At 38.4% G+C, this 18547-nt stretch overlaps 1 protein-coding gene across 1 annotated transcript; it reads left to right on the top strand.

The window, feature by feature from the left end:
- Window positions 1–1537: 1537 nt before the first annotated feature.
- On the top strand, window positions 1538–18508 carry RTRAF (RNA transcription, translation and transport factor). Its single transcript, XM_025918977.2, has 8 exons — window positions 1538–1712; window positions 3492–3616; window positions 5615–5714; window positions 12070–12156; window positions 13034–13122; window positions 15776–15844; window positions 18011–18059; window positions 18180–18508. Exons 1-8 carry the CDS (start codon window positions 1652–1654, stop codon window positions 18332–18334), a joined length of 735 nt encoding a protein of 244 aa, XP_025774762.1. The 5' UTR covers window positions 1538–1651; the 3' UTR covers window positions 18335–18508.
- The last annotated feature ends 39 nt before the right edge of the window (window positions 18509–18547 follow it).

Below are 18547 nucleotides of genomic sequence, written 5' to 3'. Positions count from 1 at the left end.
CATTCATTAGTGAGATGCGCTTTAAGGTATTAGAAAAGCCTGAGAGAGGTCATATTTGGGGCCTGGGACACTTGCAATTTTTCCATATAAGTTAATGGTAATTGCTTCTTTGCTTATACCACTTCTAGTTTATGAAAGTTTTCATAGGAACGCTCTACTTTCAGGGAACAAGGGAAAGCTGTTTTTTAATCTGACAGCACACTTTGTATTTCCCATTAGATATCACTTTCTAACTCTAGATTAGAAGTATTTATTTACATGTCTATCATGGCTATTAAACTTCCTGAAAATATCTTATGTGTATGCCCCACAAATGCTAATACAGTGTTTAATAATAATATGTTGAAATGAAATGAAACATGTATAGTTGGCTTACCCCCCAAGAACTTCAACAGGTCCTCTTTGCATGGCATGAAAGGCCTTTCGTGATCAGGCTCCCACCTCTTTCCACTGTCATATCAGCTGTCATTCTCTCCTACCCTCCAGACCCTAGAAGTTCTAGACCCTCCAGATCATGCTACTGCTCACTCCTTGCTTTTGTTCATTTGCCTCCTGACAAATGACTGCCCGGTAAACTCCTTGCCATCTTCAAGCCACAGTTCCTACTTGTTTATCTGTTTATTGTTTGTCTTCCCTCATTAGCCTTTTAAACTTTATGAAAGTGGGGGCCTGGTCTGTCTTGCTCACTGCTGTCTCCCCAGTGTCTGAAAGCAGATAGAGACTGGACCAGTCTTAAAGACAAGAAGTTTTGATTATTTCCAAAGGCAACAGAGAATCACTAAAAGATGCATTAAAAAATTATCAACAGGTTTTTGTTTTTGAAAATCACTATGGTTGCTGTAGGGAGTGGGGTGTGGATGGATTGGAGAGGGCAAGACTGACCCTAAGAAATCTTACCATTAGAGTAAGCAAAAATGATGAAAGCCTGATTTGAGGTAGCATTAGTGGGGTTGGGAGGAGGTGAGGGATTGGAGACAGTGAGAGAACAGCAGGAATGGATGACCTGCTGGATGCTGTGACTGAGGGTGAAAGGTAGTAAAGGATGACTCCCAGTTTCTGGCTTCAGAGATTCCGTAGCTGGTGGTGACGATGTCTGGAACCGTCACACAGTGTTACCGTTGTACGTTTACTTGTGGGTCTGAAAGGGACCTTGCTAAATCTTTGAATTAGCAGTGTAAGAGAGCACCTAATACATGGGAGGTATATAATAATGAATGAATGAATGCACTGAAAGTAATTCTATGGCCCAATGAGAGGAGAGGCCACAGTAGAAATTCCACACTTACTATTATCTGCCTGCTGTATCAAGAAAGAGAGAAAAACAAGAGGAAACTGGCTTTGAAAACAAGTGAGAACTAAGTGGCTACTCAGAAGCTTTCTGCCTATTGTACAACCAGGAAGCTGACAATAAAGTTTATTTGAGCGCCGACGTGCCCCGACGTGGCCCCGCCTACCCAGTCGGAGCCGCGATTGGTGGGCATTCCCCGGCTCCGCCGTTCCTAAGCTCTGATTGGTGAGGGCAGCCGTCATTTCGGAGCGTCCCGGCGCCTTCCCGCCCTCTCGCCGCGTCGCCGGTGCCTGTGCCGCCTGGTCCTCCTCGCCTCTCCTCTCCCGGCCGAAGCCCGGGGGACCAGAGCGAGACGCGGGGACCATGTTCCGACGCAAGCTGACGGCCCTCGACTACCACAACCCGGCTGGCTTCAACTGCAAAGGTGAGGCGGCGTCCCGAGGCCGACCGCGCGTCTGTGACCCCGCCGGCTGCCGCTTCCTCAGTTCCCGCACGCGGACCCTCCGCGGCCTTGTTTCCCCCCGGGGTCCTCTGGCCCCTCTTTTCCCGGCCGCCAAGCACCTCTGTTTTCCGCCGCCTGTGCTTGGCTTGGGAACCCCCTCACCCATTCCTGCCTGGGCATTGCCACTTTGTGCACTTGCTAAACTCCAACCACCACCTCCCACCCACACCCTCAGCACGCTAGGGAGTATTCGCTTTCTAACTTAGCCCTTCAACTCCATGGTTCTCCGGGTGACTGGGCGATACCGTAAGCAGAGTGCTGAAATCTGTGTTAGGTGGTAAGTTGAAGACTAGTTCATTGCCCGCTGGGAACTCAAGGGTGAGGATGGGGAACGGTCGGAGCCCACCCAGCAGTTTGAGATCCGAGAGAGTGCACAGTGAAGTGCAGGACTGACAGAGTTACGGTAAACACGTAACAAGCTTGTGGATTTGTGCAAAAAAGTTAATAGCAGATGATCAGGGGGGTTGGATTGTAAAACGGAAAGGTATCTGGGATTTCACAGCATTAAAATTTTAGAGAGGATTAACACTGCTACCTATTGTTAATTACTACCCACCACTCCTTACGTCTTCCAGAGTTTTTGACCTGTGGTCGACTAAAAAGTTTGAAAGCATAGAGTATAACCCCCGCCCAGGGGTACTAAGATCATTGTATAATTCTCAAGACTTAATAATGGAAGCCTGAGTTTGAGATTGAAAATTATTTCTGAGCAGTATGCGTGTATTTTGTTAATCTCCTGTAGAATCATATAAATTTATAGAATCTTGTTTTTTTTTTTTTTTTACTTTCCCTTTATTTAATAATAATAATAATAAAAAGATCAGTGGCGGGGCGCCTGGGTGGCTCAGTCGGTTAAGCGGCCGACTTCGGCTTAGGTCATGATCTCGCGGTCCGTGAGTTCGAGCCCTGCGTCGGGCTCTGTGCTGACAGCTCAGAACCTGGAGCCTGTTTCAGATTCTGTGTCTCCCTCTCTCTGACCCTCCTCCGTTCATGCTCTGTCTCTCTCTGTCTCAAAAATAAATAAACGTTAAAAAAAAAAATTTTTTTTAAATAAATAAAAAAATAAAAAGATCAGTGGCAACAGAGCTTAGATCTAGATTTCAAACTTCGGACAATTTTCTCATCTGTAAATTGGGGATATTACCTTCGCAAAAAAGTGAGAGGATTAAATGAAATGTATTGAACTTTCTCTTGTATGCACTTATGACAGTAAATGACAACAGTGGTCAGTATCTTCTGTTTTTCTGTTTTGTCATTTAGTTTCTTGTACTTTATTATTACTTTGCTATAAATTTAACTTTGCCCAGTCCTCCCTCACTTTCCTCCCTGAAAGGAACTGGAATAATAACTAACAAATAGCAAAAATATGTGCCAGACACTGTTTTTATCCATATTTATTTAATCTTCATAACAACCCCAAGATGTAAGTGCTGTTATTACACTCATTTTGATACTCAGTCTGAGGCACAGAAAATTTAAGGTGATCAGCCCAAGTTCACACAACCAAGTATCTGCAGCTAGAATATGAATGCAGGCCAGGGCTTGAACAGTTTTTTAATCAGTTCATCCAAATCCTGCACTTCTAACTTGTACTTTAAGCAGCTCAGTTAACTTCTTATTTTGGAGTCAAAAAATTATTTGTAGAGAAAGAAGTGCTTTTTCCTAATGCTTCTAGTGATTTATGAAATACCTTTATTGCAGATGAAACAGAATTTAGAAACTTTATTGTTTGGCTTGAAGACCAGAAAATCAGACACTACAAGATTGAAGACAGAGGTAATTTAAGGAACATCCACAGCAGTGACTGGCCCAAGTTCTTTGAAAAGGTAATGAATTAGAAAGTGAATAAACGTACAGAGAGCTTTTCTAAAACTTCTATGAAGACAGTTGAGCTTAAATTACTTTGTGCTTTTAAAATAAATAAAAATAATAATGATCAGTATTAGGAAAGCTGGGTTTCAAGGATTTAACTTTTCTCTTTCCATGTTTGTTTTTAAACCAAATTATATTATCTCTCCCTACCAAACTTTCAGTATTAGAAAGCAATAGTTTTGTCTGGAAACACTGTGAGGTTTCTTAATGTGACATGTATTCTGTAAATGGTAAAAGTGGCCAAAATTAGAATTTTTACCTTAGACTAAAAAGGTAGGAATAACACACTTATTATGTTAAGACATTGACTTACTTGCAAACTAAGATTATGTCTTGTTTGGGCTTATATTTAATGTACATAGTAGATGTTCATTGTTGTGTACATTATAAACATTCCTGACAAGGTCTGTGTATATCTTATTTTTGCAGCTAGAATAGTTTTCCTATTGACTTAGTTTAATCGTAGTAACATTTTTGTAGAAAAAGGAATTGTTTTCAAATTAGAATAAAAATCACATTTCCTGGTATCGTTACTTACATTAAACATTTTCATCGGCTTCATTACTTTGAAGAAAAAGATACTTTGCTTTAAAAATACGAAAAGTAAATTTTTCATTTGCCGCAGCAAAGTGATTAGGTACTTTTCTCTTTACAATCAGAGATTTTGTGTATTAAGGGATTGTGTAAGTTACACACTAGCTCTATGACCACAGGCAAATTTTGTTAAGGTTTCTGTGTCTCAATATTGTCATCAATAAATAGGGATAACCGTAGTGCCAATGCCATAGCAGTGGCACGTATTAGTGAGTGCTACATACCTGTGATTGGCCCATAGCAAGTGCTGTATGCTCATTACTTCCCCTGCCTGTCCTAGCATTATTGCTACTACTGCTATTTTCTTTTTTCTTAAAAACTATTTTTTTGAAATTTTTGGTAGGTTTAAGACTTGGAAGTATGTTGTTAGGATTTTATATTTGTATATATCACCTCTCATGACACATTCATGTGTATAAGACAACACAAAGTTTCACAGAAGGGTATTTGAAGAACATGAAAATTTTTCTAATGGAAAACACCTAAAAGTGACAGTAAAGTAAGATAACTTAAGTGTGTTGGAACTTGCAATCCAGATATTATCTTTCAAGTTGGTCTCTTTGGAATAATGAAGTCATTGTTTCAAACATATTCAGAACTTTTGGAATTACTTTTAAATCATGAGACGTGTTTTGAATATCTTTAATACTGGTAATTTTTTATACTTTAAGGTGGATTTGTTTTTTGCATCATGACCAAATCATGTGAATGAAGTGTTTTCTTTAAAGCAGGGAGATAAAATTTTGGGTTAGAAAATGAGTTCTAGCGAAAAAATACTGATTTGTCAAGTACCCTGAAAAGATTTCCAAAAGGGAGTTGCAGAAGTTTTGGCTAAATAGCATTGTTTCTGAAATTAGATGTTGAGCTCTTAAGAGACCCATTTGAAGGACAGTGTTCACTTTTTAAAGTGTTTTTGGGGTTTTGTTGTTGTTGTTGTTGTTGTTGTTGTTGTTGTTGTTTTTAAACTGTGTGTTTTCAGAACTGGAGTCAGAAAGTTTAGGTTCAAGTCCCAGATCTAAGTTGTGTAACTGCTAGCAGGTGTTAATATCTAGGCCATATTTCCTCATCTGTAAAATAAGGAAGTTGTTTTTAGACCAGTGGTGCTTTACCTAGAATCTCCAAAAGTAAAAATTGCAAAAAGCAAGATGGAAATACTTTTTTTTTTTTTTTTTTTTTTTTTTTTTTTAGTAGTATGTGTACATGTTTCCATCCTTTGGGGTAAGTAATTGTACCAACAATTTAGTAATATAAACGTTGTTTATATTTGTAGAGATCCAAACTAAGATCTCTTTCAACTACCATTTTTTGATTCTGCTATGTTACAGTAATAATGAAACCAGGTATTTTTTTCTTCACAGTATCTCAGAGATGTTAACTGTCCTTTCAAGATTCAAGATCGACAAGAAGCAATTGACTGGCTTCTTGGCTTAGCTGTTAGACTTGAATATGGAGATAATGGTATGTTTTGTGGGGAATGTGTGTTTCACAGAGAGGGAGAGGAAAGGTGGGAGCAAAAGGAATGTCAAAATGTAGGGAACTTACCAGTTGAGTTTCTTTGTCTTATGTTGTTTTACCTTTGGTGCATTGTACGTTTTACGCATCCTCATTTCCCTTTTTATCATCTTTTCAAAAATTTACTTTTTGAAACCATTCTTTGTCTAGCTCTTACCCCTGCAACTCCCAAATTATCTAGGAAAGAGTTTTCTTTTAAAAAATTACAGTCTCTTCATTATCATAAAGCATTGAAAGCAACTGTCTTTCATTGGTACTTTTTAAAAGATTTCTTTATTGGGGCGCCTGGGTGGCGCAGTCGGTTAAGCGTCCGACTTCAGCCAGGTCACGATCTCGCGGTCCGGGAGTTCGAGCCCCGCGTCAGGCTCTGGGCTGATGGCTCGAGCCTGGAGCCTGTTTCCGATTCTGTGTCTCCCTCTCTCTCTGCCCCTCCCCCGTTCATGCTCTGTCTCTCTCTGTCCCAAAAATAAATAAACGTTGAAAAAAAAAAAAAAAAGATTTCTTTATTTAGAGAGAGCAGGAGAGGGGCACAGAGAGGAGAGAGAGAATCCCCGGCAGGCTCCCTGCTGCCAGTGCAGAGTCTGATGCAGGGCTCGAACTCATGAACTGTGAGATCATGACCTGAGCCAAAATCAAGAATCAGAGCTTAACCAACTGAATCACCCAGATGCCCCTTTTATTGGTATTTAGATTTTTTCTTTTAGAATTTAGAATGGTGTCTCCTGGTAATTGTCTTCTCCCAAAGTAACATTACTTTGGTAAATTTGCTGTCTTTCACAGTCTGCACCTTAGCCTTTTGTGTTAAATTGTTGTTAGAATCCTAGAATTGATGGGATTTCAGACTGTTGGTTGCAGCTGGTAATTTCACAAGAGACTGAAACATATATCTAATGCCAGTAGGTGCTGTAGCCCTATTATGTAGTAATATGTTTTTTTTTTTTTTAATTTTTTTTTTCAACGTTTATTTATTTTTGGGACAGAGAGAGACAGAGCATGAACGGGGGAGGGGCAGAGAGAGAGGGAGACACAGAATCGGAAACAGGCTCCAGGCTCTGAGCCATCAGCCCAGAGCCCGACGTGGGGCTCGAACTCCCGGACCGCGAGATCGTGACCTGGCTGAAGTCGGACACTTAACCGACTGCGCCACCCAGGCGCCCCTGTAGTAATATGTTTATTACTTTTGTTAATATTGTTTTATTATATATACTTATATTATTGGAAACTTTTGAATATTAGTACCTGTAGTAAAAAAAAAAAAACAAAAAAAAATTCCAGTAAATTTGTTTCCTCTCATTAGACCATTTCATTTTGAAAAGGCTACCAACATCTAAATGCAGCATCCAGTTACCTTACCTCCATCCTCTGCATTTTATGTTGTTCTCTTTTATGCAACTGTCTCTTACAGTCTCTTCCATTTGCCTTTTTGATCTTTGTCGTCTCCCTTTTCCTTCCAGCCTGTCGCCATCCACCTTTTCTGATGTCCAGTGGATCTTTTCTTTTCCATTCCCACTGCTATAACCCTGACTCAGGCTCTTGTCACTTTCTGCTGAGATTATTGTAGTGTCTTTCAGACTCCTCTCCCATTAGCTTCATGACCCACCAGGCTTCCTTTTGGAAACATAAGTGTTTTAGAATGCTTTGCTCTGTTTCTAAAGAACAGTTACTATTAGATATTCAGGAACACCATTGCTTTCCCATTTTCTACAAAAGGAACTCCAGGTTCCCTTGGTCTGGTATTCAAGGCCTTTGATAACTGGTATCCAATTAGTATTCACATACTTGACATCCCAGTCAAACTAGAAGAGTGCTGTTTCCTGTTTACATCTGTTTTTTCTCCCTTAGATTTCTTTGCTTACACTTTTCCTTGACCAGAATGCCATATCAGTCTGTCTCTATGCATCCAGATCCTACTCATCCTTGTAAGATCCAGTGCAACTGCCACCTTAGCAAGAATATTTCCTTCTCTCAACTGTCATAGCTTTTTTTTTAATTTGTTTACATTTATTTATTTTTGAGAGACAGAGCGTGAGCGGGGGAGGGGCAGAGAGAGAAGGAGACACAGAATCCAAAGCAGGCTCCAGGCTCTGAGCTGTCAGCACAGAGCCCGACGCGGGGCTCAAACCCATGAACTGTTGACATCATGGCCTGAGCCAAAGTAGGACGCTCAACTGACTGAGCCAACCAGGCACCCTTCAACCTTCATAGCGTTTACCTTCATGCTTTGTGTACCTTTTATGTCATTCGCCCCTTTCCATTGCCCCACTAAATTATAAGCTGATACTCAGCTTTGTTTCCTACATTGTACCTCTATTAGCGTCCTATTGCTGCTGTACCAGATTACCACAAAATCAGTGACTTAAGACACAATTTATTATCTTACAGTTTTGGAGGCTAGAAGTCCAACATCTGTCTTACTAAAGTCAGTTTGTCCACAGGGCTAGTTCCTTTTGGAGGCTTTATGGGAAGATTCATTTCTTTGCCTTTTTCACTTTCCAGAGGCCACCTGCATTCCTTGATTCTGGCTCCTTTATCTTCAAATTTAGCAGCATAGCATCTTCAAATCTCTCTGTGACTCTTCCATTGCCACATCTTCTCTAACTCTGATCTTCCTGCCTCCCTCTTACAAGGATGCTATGATTATATTGAGCCCACCTGGATAATCCAGTATAATTCTCCCATTTCAAGGTCCTTAATTGAAACACATCTGTGGGGCGCCTGGGTGGCACAGTCGGTTAAGCGTCCGACTTCAGCCAGGTCACGATCTCGCGGTCCGTGAGTTCAAGCCCCGCGTCGGGCTCTGGGCTGATGGCTCAGGGCCTGGAGCCTGTTTCCGATTCTGTGTCTCCCTCTCTCTCTGCCCCTCCCCCATTCATGCTCTGTCTCTCTCTGTCCCAAAAATAAATAAACGTTGAAAAAAAAAATTTTTTTTTTAAAAATAAAAAGTAAAAAAAAAAAAGAAACACATCTGTAAAGTTCCTTTTGCCATGTAACCCAACATACTCCTAGGTTTAGGTATTGGGATATTGACATCTTGGGGCCGGGGCAGGGGAGGAGGTGGGAAGGCAGGGGAACAGTCATGATTTTATCTGCCACAGTATCTGACATAGTTTCTTGGAGACAGTAGATGTGCTCATTAACTTTAATGTTTGGCAAATTACGAGTATTTACGTATACTGCTACAGAGTATCAACCAGCTGTTTTTTGCTGGTTCCTCAGACTTACATTTCAGAAGCCTTATGGCAGAAGTCTTAAGGAAATCTCTAAGACTCTTTACTTTCAATTTTAGTTTAGAAAGAAAATACTTGTGGGGCACCTGGCGGGCTCAGTAGGAAGAGTGTGTGACTCTTGATCTCAGGGTCATGAGTTTGAGCCCACGTTGGGTGTAGAGATTATTAAAATAAATAAATAAATAAATATACTTTAAAAAAAAAAAAAGGGAAGAAAATACTTGTGATTCTCTCCCTTTATGTAATCATAAGCCTTGGTAGCATTAGTTGATTTTTAGGGTCTTTAGCAAAGTCTTTAGCTGTTCTGCTCTGGGTTGACAGTAGCTCTTAATTTGTGACAAAATTTTCTCCAGCTTTTCCAAGGTGTTTCTCAGCTGTTGCCAAGTAAAATTGTAGTCACATCTGTTTATTTCTGTTTTACCCTTATTTATTTCATTTGTCCCATTTTTAGAATACTGCAACTTAGGTTACGTAGGTCCCAAGAACAGTAGATGCCATGTGAATGTCCTACAGTTGACTGTAACTTTTAAGTACATTTATCAAGTGTATTAAAAGCCTAAACTAGAAAACAAGTGTTTGTTTAATTTTAAAATTCAGAATTGCAGACCATTTTTGGAAAAGGGTAAAGTAGTAATACTGTCCCTTATCAGTAGGGGGTGCTGTTGTTCTTTTGTTTTACATTAATATGTTGCATTCTTGACTTCTTTGACATAATTTCAGATTTACAGAAGTTGCAAAATAGTACAAAGGATTTTCCAATATGCATATGTAAAAAATGTTAGCATTTTACTTCATTTGCCTTATCCTTTTCTACCTACCCAAATACACATATGTAATTTTTTTCTAAGCCATTTGATAAGTTGTAAATGATTCTTTTCCCCTTACGTTACTTTAACGCACATTTGCTAAAAAAGACTGGCTTCAATAATTACAGTATAGTTATCAAAATCAGGAAATTAACTTTGATTCAGTACTGTTACATACAGTTGTTATATTTTTCCAGTTGTCTCAGTAGTGTTCTTTATAGCAAAAAAAAAAAAAATCCTGGACCATATGTTGGATTCAGCTGTTCTGTTTAGCCTCCTATACTCTGGAACTTTTTTAAGTTTGTTTATTTATTTTGATTGCACGTACATGTTGCCAGCGGGGAAGGGGCAGAGAGAGAGAAAGAGAAAATCCCAAGCAGACTCTGCATGGTGACAGCGTAGAGCCCGAGGCGGGCTCCAACCCACAAACTATGAGATCATGACCTGAGTTGAAATCAAGAGTCAGAGGCTTAACTGACTGAACCACCCAGGTGCCCCTAATCTGCAACATTTACTCAGTCACTTTTGTGCTTCATGACGCTGACAATTTTTTTGTAGAATGTCACTCAGTTTGGGTTTGTTCGATATTTCTTCATAAGTTGATTCAAGATTTGTACTTTTGTTAAGAATAGCACAGAAGTAGGGGCGCCTGGGTGGCTCAGTGGTTAAGCATCCAACTTCGGCTCAGGTCATGCTCTAACTGCTTTTGAGTTCGAGCCTCGAGTCAGGCTCTGTGCTGCCAGCTCAGAGCCTAGAGCCTGATTCAGGTTCTGTCTCTCTCCTTCCCTCCCTCCCTCTCTCCCTCCCTCTCCCCCTCTCCCCCCCTCTCCCCCTCTCCCACTCACGCTCTGTCTCTGTCCCTCAAAAATAAATATTAAAAAAAAAGAGTAGCACAGAAGTGATATATTCTTTTAAGTTAGTGATATGCCTCAGTACTAGTCATGTACTGGTCACGTTCTATTCACTTGGATGAGGTTTGTCCACTGTAAAGTTAATATTTTCCTCTGTGTAATGTGTGTCTTGTGGGGAGATGATGCCAGTATGCTTTTACTCCTCAAACTACACTTCTACCTTTATTTTTTATTTTTTTAATTTTTAAAAAAATTTTTTACTGTTTACTTTTGAGAGTGCGTGCGCAAATGGGCCAGGGCGGGTGGAGGGGAGACACAGAATCCAAAGCAGGCTCCAGGTTCTGAGCTGTCAGCACAGAGCCTGTTGCTGGGCTCAAACTCACAAACCGTGAGATCATGACCTGAGCGCGCAGACGTTTAACCCACTGAGCCACCCAGGCGCCCCTACACCTCTACCTTTGGTCTCCATTTGGTTTTTCTTGTCTGAGTCATTTATTATGTTGATGATGAGTGCCAGAAGTGTTTTTCTGATTCCATCATTTGTTCTACATTTATTTGTTGGCTTTTTACGGTAAAGAAAAAGGAGCTTTCCTTTTTCTCCAATTTATGTTTGTTTATATAAATTAGTGTAGATAATGTAGATTCTTATTTTACTCAGTGGGTCATAATCTTTTTTTGTCATTGTGTGATGTTTACACGTTCCAAATTTGGCCAGTGGGAGCTTTTTTGAGCTAACTCCTGTGTGACTTAGATTTGAATGCTTTTATTTTCCCTCTTGCTTCATTAACAGATCATAGAAGCACTGTAACCAAAGATGGCACTTTGGACTTATTTAGCAAATTACTATTAAATACTTACATTTGTAAATTCTTTTTAAGTATTGTTAATGATTTGTCAAGTGAGAGTAATGAAACCTGCCTTTGGAATTCTGAATTTCACATCTCCATTAAATTAGTTTAGGTTTGTACATGATGGTGTACTTGATGTGCTGGTTTTTTGAGAAAGCAAGGTTTTGGAATTCCACATATGACATTCAAAAGACTTAGGGAAGAGATTTTTAGTGAGGTGGTATTTAATGTCATGTAACCTATACTTACTCCTCCCATTCTTCTACCCCTGTTAAGTTTCTCAGCAAGCTGTAAAAGCACTTTCTCTCCTTAGATTTAGATGGTGTGTGAATTGTGTTACTTTTAGAAATGTTAATGAAAAGATATTTGTATAGATATTCCAGTAATCATTATAGCTTAATCAGAAAGCTACCATCACATTGTCTTCTGATGGATATTTTATAGCAAAAAAATAATTTGGATTGGATGAGTTATGTTTATAAATCAGTTTGGCTTAAATTCAGTAAGCAGTGTTTGTTTTACCTTAAGTAAAACAGTTCTACAAATTCTATTTTTGCCTATGTTTACAGCTGAAAAATACAAGGACCTGGTACCTGATAATACAAAAAATGCTGACAATGCAGCTAAAAATGCAGAGCCATTGATCAATTTGGATGGTAAGTGTATAAGTGCATAAAAGTGATCATCAGCATTTTTGGTCCCATAAATGTTTTTTTTACTTCCTAGAATGAAGAAGTGTGGGTTTACTTGGTTTTAGTAAAGTAAGGATGCTTTATTTTCTATGATGTTTTTTATTGTCATTTACAATGTGTTTTCTCCCTCCTCTTACAGTTGAATAGCTGAATGTTAGAATGCTGTTCTTTGATGTGTTCATAGTAATTTGAAGGTTTTGATTTGTATTTAATCATGGTGGTGATTGTTTGCCTTCCTGGATGCATAAAATATTTTTTCTAATCTAATGACATGAGACAAGTACTAAAATTTTTCATTATTTGAAATTCCAAGTGCCTTTAAGAAATTTTCTTTTTAAAAGTATGAAGATTCCAGTTACATTGTAATAATTTAAGTATTCATTCATGACAGGTTCATTGTGACCTATGATTCACAAGCTACTCTTATGAATTAATAAGCTGGTTAGACAGACTCTAGAGCTGCTGCTTGGAGAAGAGGTTTTGGGAAAATTATCAGTTGAAGGAGTTGAGTTTAAAATTGATAGCTTTGGGAAGAAATGTTTCTTAAAATTGCTACAGTAAGTGTGCCTTTGGGAAATGTTACAGGACAAACCTAACGGGAGTTAATTTAGTCATTTATTGGATTGTTCAGTGTGGCTGATTAATAGAGAACCCATTGAGCTCATCAGTTAGCCTAATTGTTGATGTTCCTACACTGCCCTTATCAACAGCAGTTTTAAAAACTAAGAGGCTTTTTGTTATTGGAAAATTAAAAATGTTTTTTATAGGTTTATATGCTTACACATAGATCTATAATAACATGCTTATAGAGCTGTAAGTTTCCATTTTTTATCTTTTACAGTAAATAATCCAGATTTTAAGGCTGGTGTAATGGCTTTGGCTAACCTTCTTCAGATTCAGCGTCATGATGATTACCTGGTTATGCTTAAGGTCAGTTTCATATTCTTCATTCTTTAAAAAAATTTTCTTAATGTTTACTTATTTTTGAGAAGAGAGAGACAGAGCATGAGCAGGGGAGGGGCAGAGAGAGAGGGAGACACAGAATCTGAAGCAGGCTTCAGGGTCTGAGCTATCAGCACAAAGCCAGATGCAGGGCTCAAACCCATGAGCCATGAGATCATGACCTGAGTTGAAGTTGGACACGCAACCCACTGAGCTACCCAGGTGCCCCACATATTCTTGATACTTGACAGAAACCTTGTATTTAGAAAAAAAAATTTCATTTTCTAAAAATTAACTGTTATTTAAATATATGGTTAAATAACAGGAATTTGGGACTTAAAGCAGATTTCATCTGTTTTAGGTTATCTAATAGCTAACATCAAAGAGTGTTTACTTGGTGTCTGCCACTGTGCTAAATCCTTGGCAAAGAGATCTCATTCAGTCCTCCCAGCCGTCCTGGAGATAGATGCCGATATCCTTTAATTTTAATATGTATATGAAGAAATTGAGACCAAAAGAATAGATAATGTCCAGATGACACAAAAATTGATAGAGCCAGGAATTTTATCTGGGCACTTGTGGTCTGACCTTGCGGTCCATTCTTTTTCCTGTATCTTCCAATTCTACTTAATCATTCCTTTTAAAGATTTGTGATCTGTACTCAACTAAGATAATGGAAAATGCCAAATTGGTAATGGTGGATTTGGCCAAAAATATATGACCCAGAATCTCTTTGAGGAATGAATGTTTTTATTTTTCCCAGTGCTCCATCCTAGGTAGGCTACTTAGTTCATACCTGCATGTTAGGGAACCCAGTGATCTGAAAAGAGGTCTCTTATTTCTAAGAGGAAAGATATACTTCAGCAGAGTTAGGTCCCATAATTGTGATAGTACAGTGGGGTGGGGTGGGAGGAAGGGAGTGGTATTTAAGATACTTAAGATTCCAGACTTGGAAATTATTTTAGAAATTATTATTGATTTTATGAGAAATTAAAGAACTTTTAACTATACCTAATACATATAAATTACCTTATTCTACTTTGCAGTAAATTGAATAATTAAATTCTGTTGTACACATAAGAGATTAAGCCATAATTTATTCTTTTTAAAACTGTATGTATTAAATGACACTTCCAACAAGAGAAAAACTATTTCTACATTATTATAATTCTCTTTACTGAATCTAAACGTTAACTCAGATTTTCTCAACTCAGATTGGTTGCCAAGAGATAAAACGTTGGGGCACCTGGCTGGCGCAGTTGGTTATGACGAGCATGTGACTCTTTTATTTTTCTTTAATGTGTATTTATTTATTTTGAGAGGAGAGAGCATGTGCGAGCAGGGGACGGGGAGAGAGAGAGAGAGAGAGAGAGAGAGAGAGAGAGAGAGAGAGAGAAAGAGAAAATCCCAAGCAGGCACTGCATTGTCAGTGCAGAACCTGATGTGGGGCTTGATCTCATGAACCACTGAGATCATGACTTGAGTTGAGGTCAAGAGTTAGATGCTTAGCCAACTGAGCCACCCAGGCGCCCAGAGCATGCAACTCCTGATCTTGGGGTCGTGAGTTCGAGCCCCATGTTGGGTGTAGAGATTACTTAAATGAATACATAAATAAAAACTCTAAAAGGCAAAAAGTTGTTTTTATTGAAATTTAGCTCTTTATTCCTTACTTGGGCGATTATGTAAATTGCTTTGGAACAGTTCTGCAGTGGTCATGTCACCTTTAATCATAAACTGAATGAGAGGACAAATAGACTAGCATATTTGGGGTGCTTTTATTAGAGTTTAAAAACCCAAAAAAGTATGAATCAGCTATAATCAAAAGCTTTTTAAATTCTAAGCTGCCTGTTTGTCTTGGAAGTTTGGAAGCATTCAGATAATCCATGACACTACGGCAGACATCTTCATAGGTTTGCCAAGTGTGAGAATCACTATATTGACTGGCAACTGGCCTGATTATTGAAGATTGATTTAATGATTCTTTCTAAATGTAGTGTTTGGCTTGTTATATTATTAATAATTTTTCAGTTTTTGCATTTATGTCACAATTGGCATCTACTAGAATTCCACTTAAAACTTATTTTTTAAGCATGTGTAGGGCATGCATGCACTTATGTCTGCCATAATAAAATGCCTTGGTGATGGAAAAAACCAGTCCTTGAATGAGAGATCTGAAAATGTTTTAGTATAATTTAAAAAATCAAGGACAGTAGGTATGATATGCCACTCTTTTTGTCAAGAGTTTGTGTGTGTGCGCATTTATGCTTGAGCATGCTTATAATAGTCTTTTTAAGGATATACAGCAGTCTGGTTCGTTCCGTTGATTGTCTTCTGGAGGGATGGCTAAGGCTTGGGTAGGAAGGAGAACCCCCCCCCCTTTTTTTAACATGTATCCTTTTTAAAAATTTATTTTTCACACACATGAATTACCTATTCAAAAAAATTTAATTTTTGTGAGCATCTTTCCACATTATAAAGTATTAAAAGTGAAAATGTTCATTCTAATAGCAGTTTGTTTTTGTTTAATTTATTAGGGAATTTTAATTCTAACTTGATTAGTCTCTAGGTGTCCTTATTCTCTAGAGTCAGAAGAAGAGATGAACAGCCAATAAAAAATAAAAAATATTTTTCGGTTTCTTAGGCAATTCGCATTTTGGTTCAGGAGCGCCTGACTCAGGATGCAGTTGCTAAAGCAAATCAAACAAGAGAGGTACGTACTATTTTTTTTTAATAAATTCTAAATTGATCACTAATGAAAGGTTCTTCTAGTGTTGTCAGGAGTTTACGCTTTGTATCTGCTTAAGATAAACTATGGTTGAACTGTCCAGAGAAAGGATAGGTTATTTCAGTGGGATTGAATTTGCTTCTTAAGCAAATTATAGCTATTTTTGAGTGAAAGATAAATTTACCTCACTTCATACCTTAAAGCAGCTACCAATAGCATATCCACAGTCCACCAGTACAAACCACTGCACATGCCCAGTTATTTAAAAGAATTTACCTTGTAAAATTTACCAGGTTATTTTGACGAATTGCTGGAAAACAGGACACACCTTGTCTTTGTTACTAATTTTCTTCTTTGATGTAAATCCTGTCCTTGCTCTTTTGTTTCTTCGGAGAAATCTTTTCTCATTTTATTCATATTTCCTGGCATCACTTAGGAGAAAGTAACTTACCTAAGACCACCTAGTTGGTAAGCGGTTGAGCTCAAATAGCCTGATTCAAGAGCCAGTGCTCTTAACGGTTGATGGGGACAAAGGTCTGTGTGTGAAGGCCTGCATGAGCTCATTGGTCAGCCCAGGAGAATTCTGGCATAGGGGTGTGGAGGCTGTATTAGAGTGTAAGTTTCAAGGTTCAGGTGACTGCAGCTGTCCTCTTTCAGTCCTGCTTTGTAGGCTGAAAACTATACACCGTGACAATTTTTCCCTTAATTCTGAGATATTTTAGATAAATTGTACTAGAAATCCAAAATCCCTAGTCTCATTGACTATGGGACAGTGCAGAGAATGTCCTCAGGGTTAGCAGTAGCAGGTGTCTGATAATGCCTCTTGCTATGAACAGATAATGCAGTGAATGCCTTGGGCACAATAAACGTTCTAGATTCTTGTCCTTTTTTTGTCTCCCCTAATCCCCCAGTGTCTTTTGTCCTCTGATCCCATCTTTAGTAAGGCCCAGCAGTGTTAAAAGGTTATTAATGCCAGGGCAGTGTAGTTCTCTCTGAAAGACACTGTTTGTTTTAAAGGCTCTTTATTGCTTATTAATTATGTATGAATTGGGCCACTGGAAATTGGATTAAAGATCAGCTTATTTCACCCACACTGTAGAACAGACAGTAAATTGTTCCGCCATAATAAAATCATTCATTCAGCAAAACTATGTCTTCTGTTTGGAGGCGGTGCAAATGAGGGCATAGTCAACTCTTTTTACTCTTTTTTGCAGAGTACAATTTTATTTTCATTGCTCCAAATCTTTAGTGTCCTCTCAGAAGGTATCATGCTATAGGTATACATACAGTGGAGAGGTTCTTATAGTGAGTAGTCTTGTTTATAAACCATAACTAGTATTTGGGGCATATGGTCATCTTGAGGGGTTTAGCTGTTCCTTGGTGGTCTGTTGGCAGAGAAAACGAAAATAAGACTGGCCTAGAAAACCACTCAATGTAATTCTTTCTTGCTTTGCTTGCTAAATTTACACATCCATTTATTTCTTCACCTGTATAATGTATTTAGCTATTTTAAAGTATTTGGAGCCTAGATAGATAGATTTGCTTTAATAGATTAGGTAAGAATTGAGTAGTGACATCCTAGCATTTGTAACATTGAAAGTAGAGATTTTATATAGTATAATCAGAAAGTCTGGACTGTCTGTCCTTGTTGCTACTCTGAACTCCATGGAGGTTGGCATTATAGTCCCCATGTTTGGCATATGTGTATGTAGGTACTGACCAGTTAACTAACTGGTTTAAAGTTCATTTATTTTCCTGGACTTCAGAATAACTTCCAAATGAACTATTATTGAACGTTAAATTCTATAAAGGTAATGTGGTAAACATCACACTAGCTGGAAAAAAGTTAATATAGATTTTAGATTTTGTATAAAAACAAATTAATGTGTTCAGAAATATTAAAAGTAAACCTATTTGCCCTGTACCGTGCTGCTTATTGTAGCTAAAATAGGACAACAGCAGCCCTGCTCAGCTGTCCTTCCACAGCATCAGTGACAGAACAGCTGTGAAAGGAGCTAGTGTTTTATATGCCTAGAGGAGAGACTGGTTGGTAGAACAGCTAAAAGGGTTAATAGAATAGCTAGCAGATTTTCAGTTACAGATGAGAAAAGAACATGACTTTTAACTATAAAGTTTTATTTTGTCTTTAAGGGCTTACCTGTTGCTTTAGACAAACACATTCTTGGTTTTGACACAGGAGGTAAGTGATTTTGTTTTAATCCAAACTCTTATTTTTTAGAGACCAGGTGATTATTTGGGGAAGAAATGGGCAAGTAAATGGTCTTGAATACGGATTAATGCAGTGTTTCTTATAAAATAGATGCAGTTCTTAATGAAGCTGCTCAAATTCTGCGATTGCTGCATATAGAAGAGCTCAGAGAGCTACAGACAAAAATTAATGAAGCCATAGTAGCTGTTCAGGCAATTATTGCTGATCCAAAGACAGACCACAGACTGGGGAAAGTTGGAAGATGAACGTTTTAGGATTTGCAGCTTCTCACGTACTTAGTACAATTGGGAACCATGTACACTCTGGCATGTGTTTGGAAATCAAATGTCACGTTTTCAAGAGAAGAATCCTAGAAAATTGACTCTGTTCTTGAGATTTACCATCATTGCTTTTTCTTTAATAAAGTTTAGGAAAGTGGATTTTTTTTTTGACTGTTATGTTTGTGTATCTATATAATT

The sequence above is a fragment of the Puma concolor genome, chromosome B3, assembly GCF_028749965.1.
Source record: "Puma concolor isolate L17-30 chromosome B3, mPumCon1.1.hap2, whole genome shotgun sequence".
NCBI classification, from domain to species: Eukaryota; Metazoa; Chordata; class Mammalia; order Carnivora; family Felidae; genus Puma; species Puma concolor.
The sequence above is the reverse complement of the archived record's forward strand: the minus strand, read 5'-3'. Positions and strand labels throughout refer to the sequence as shown.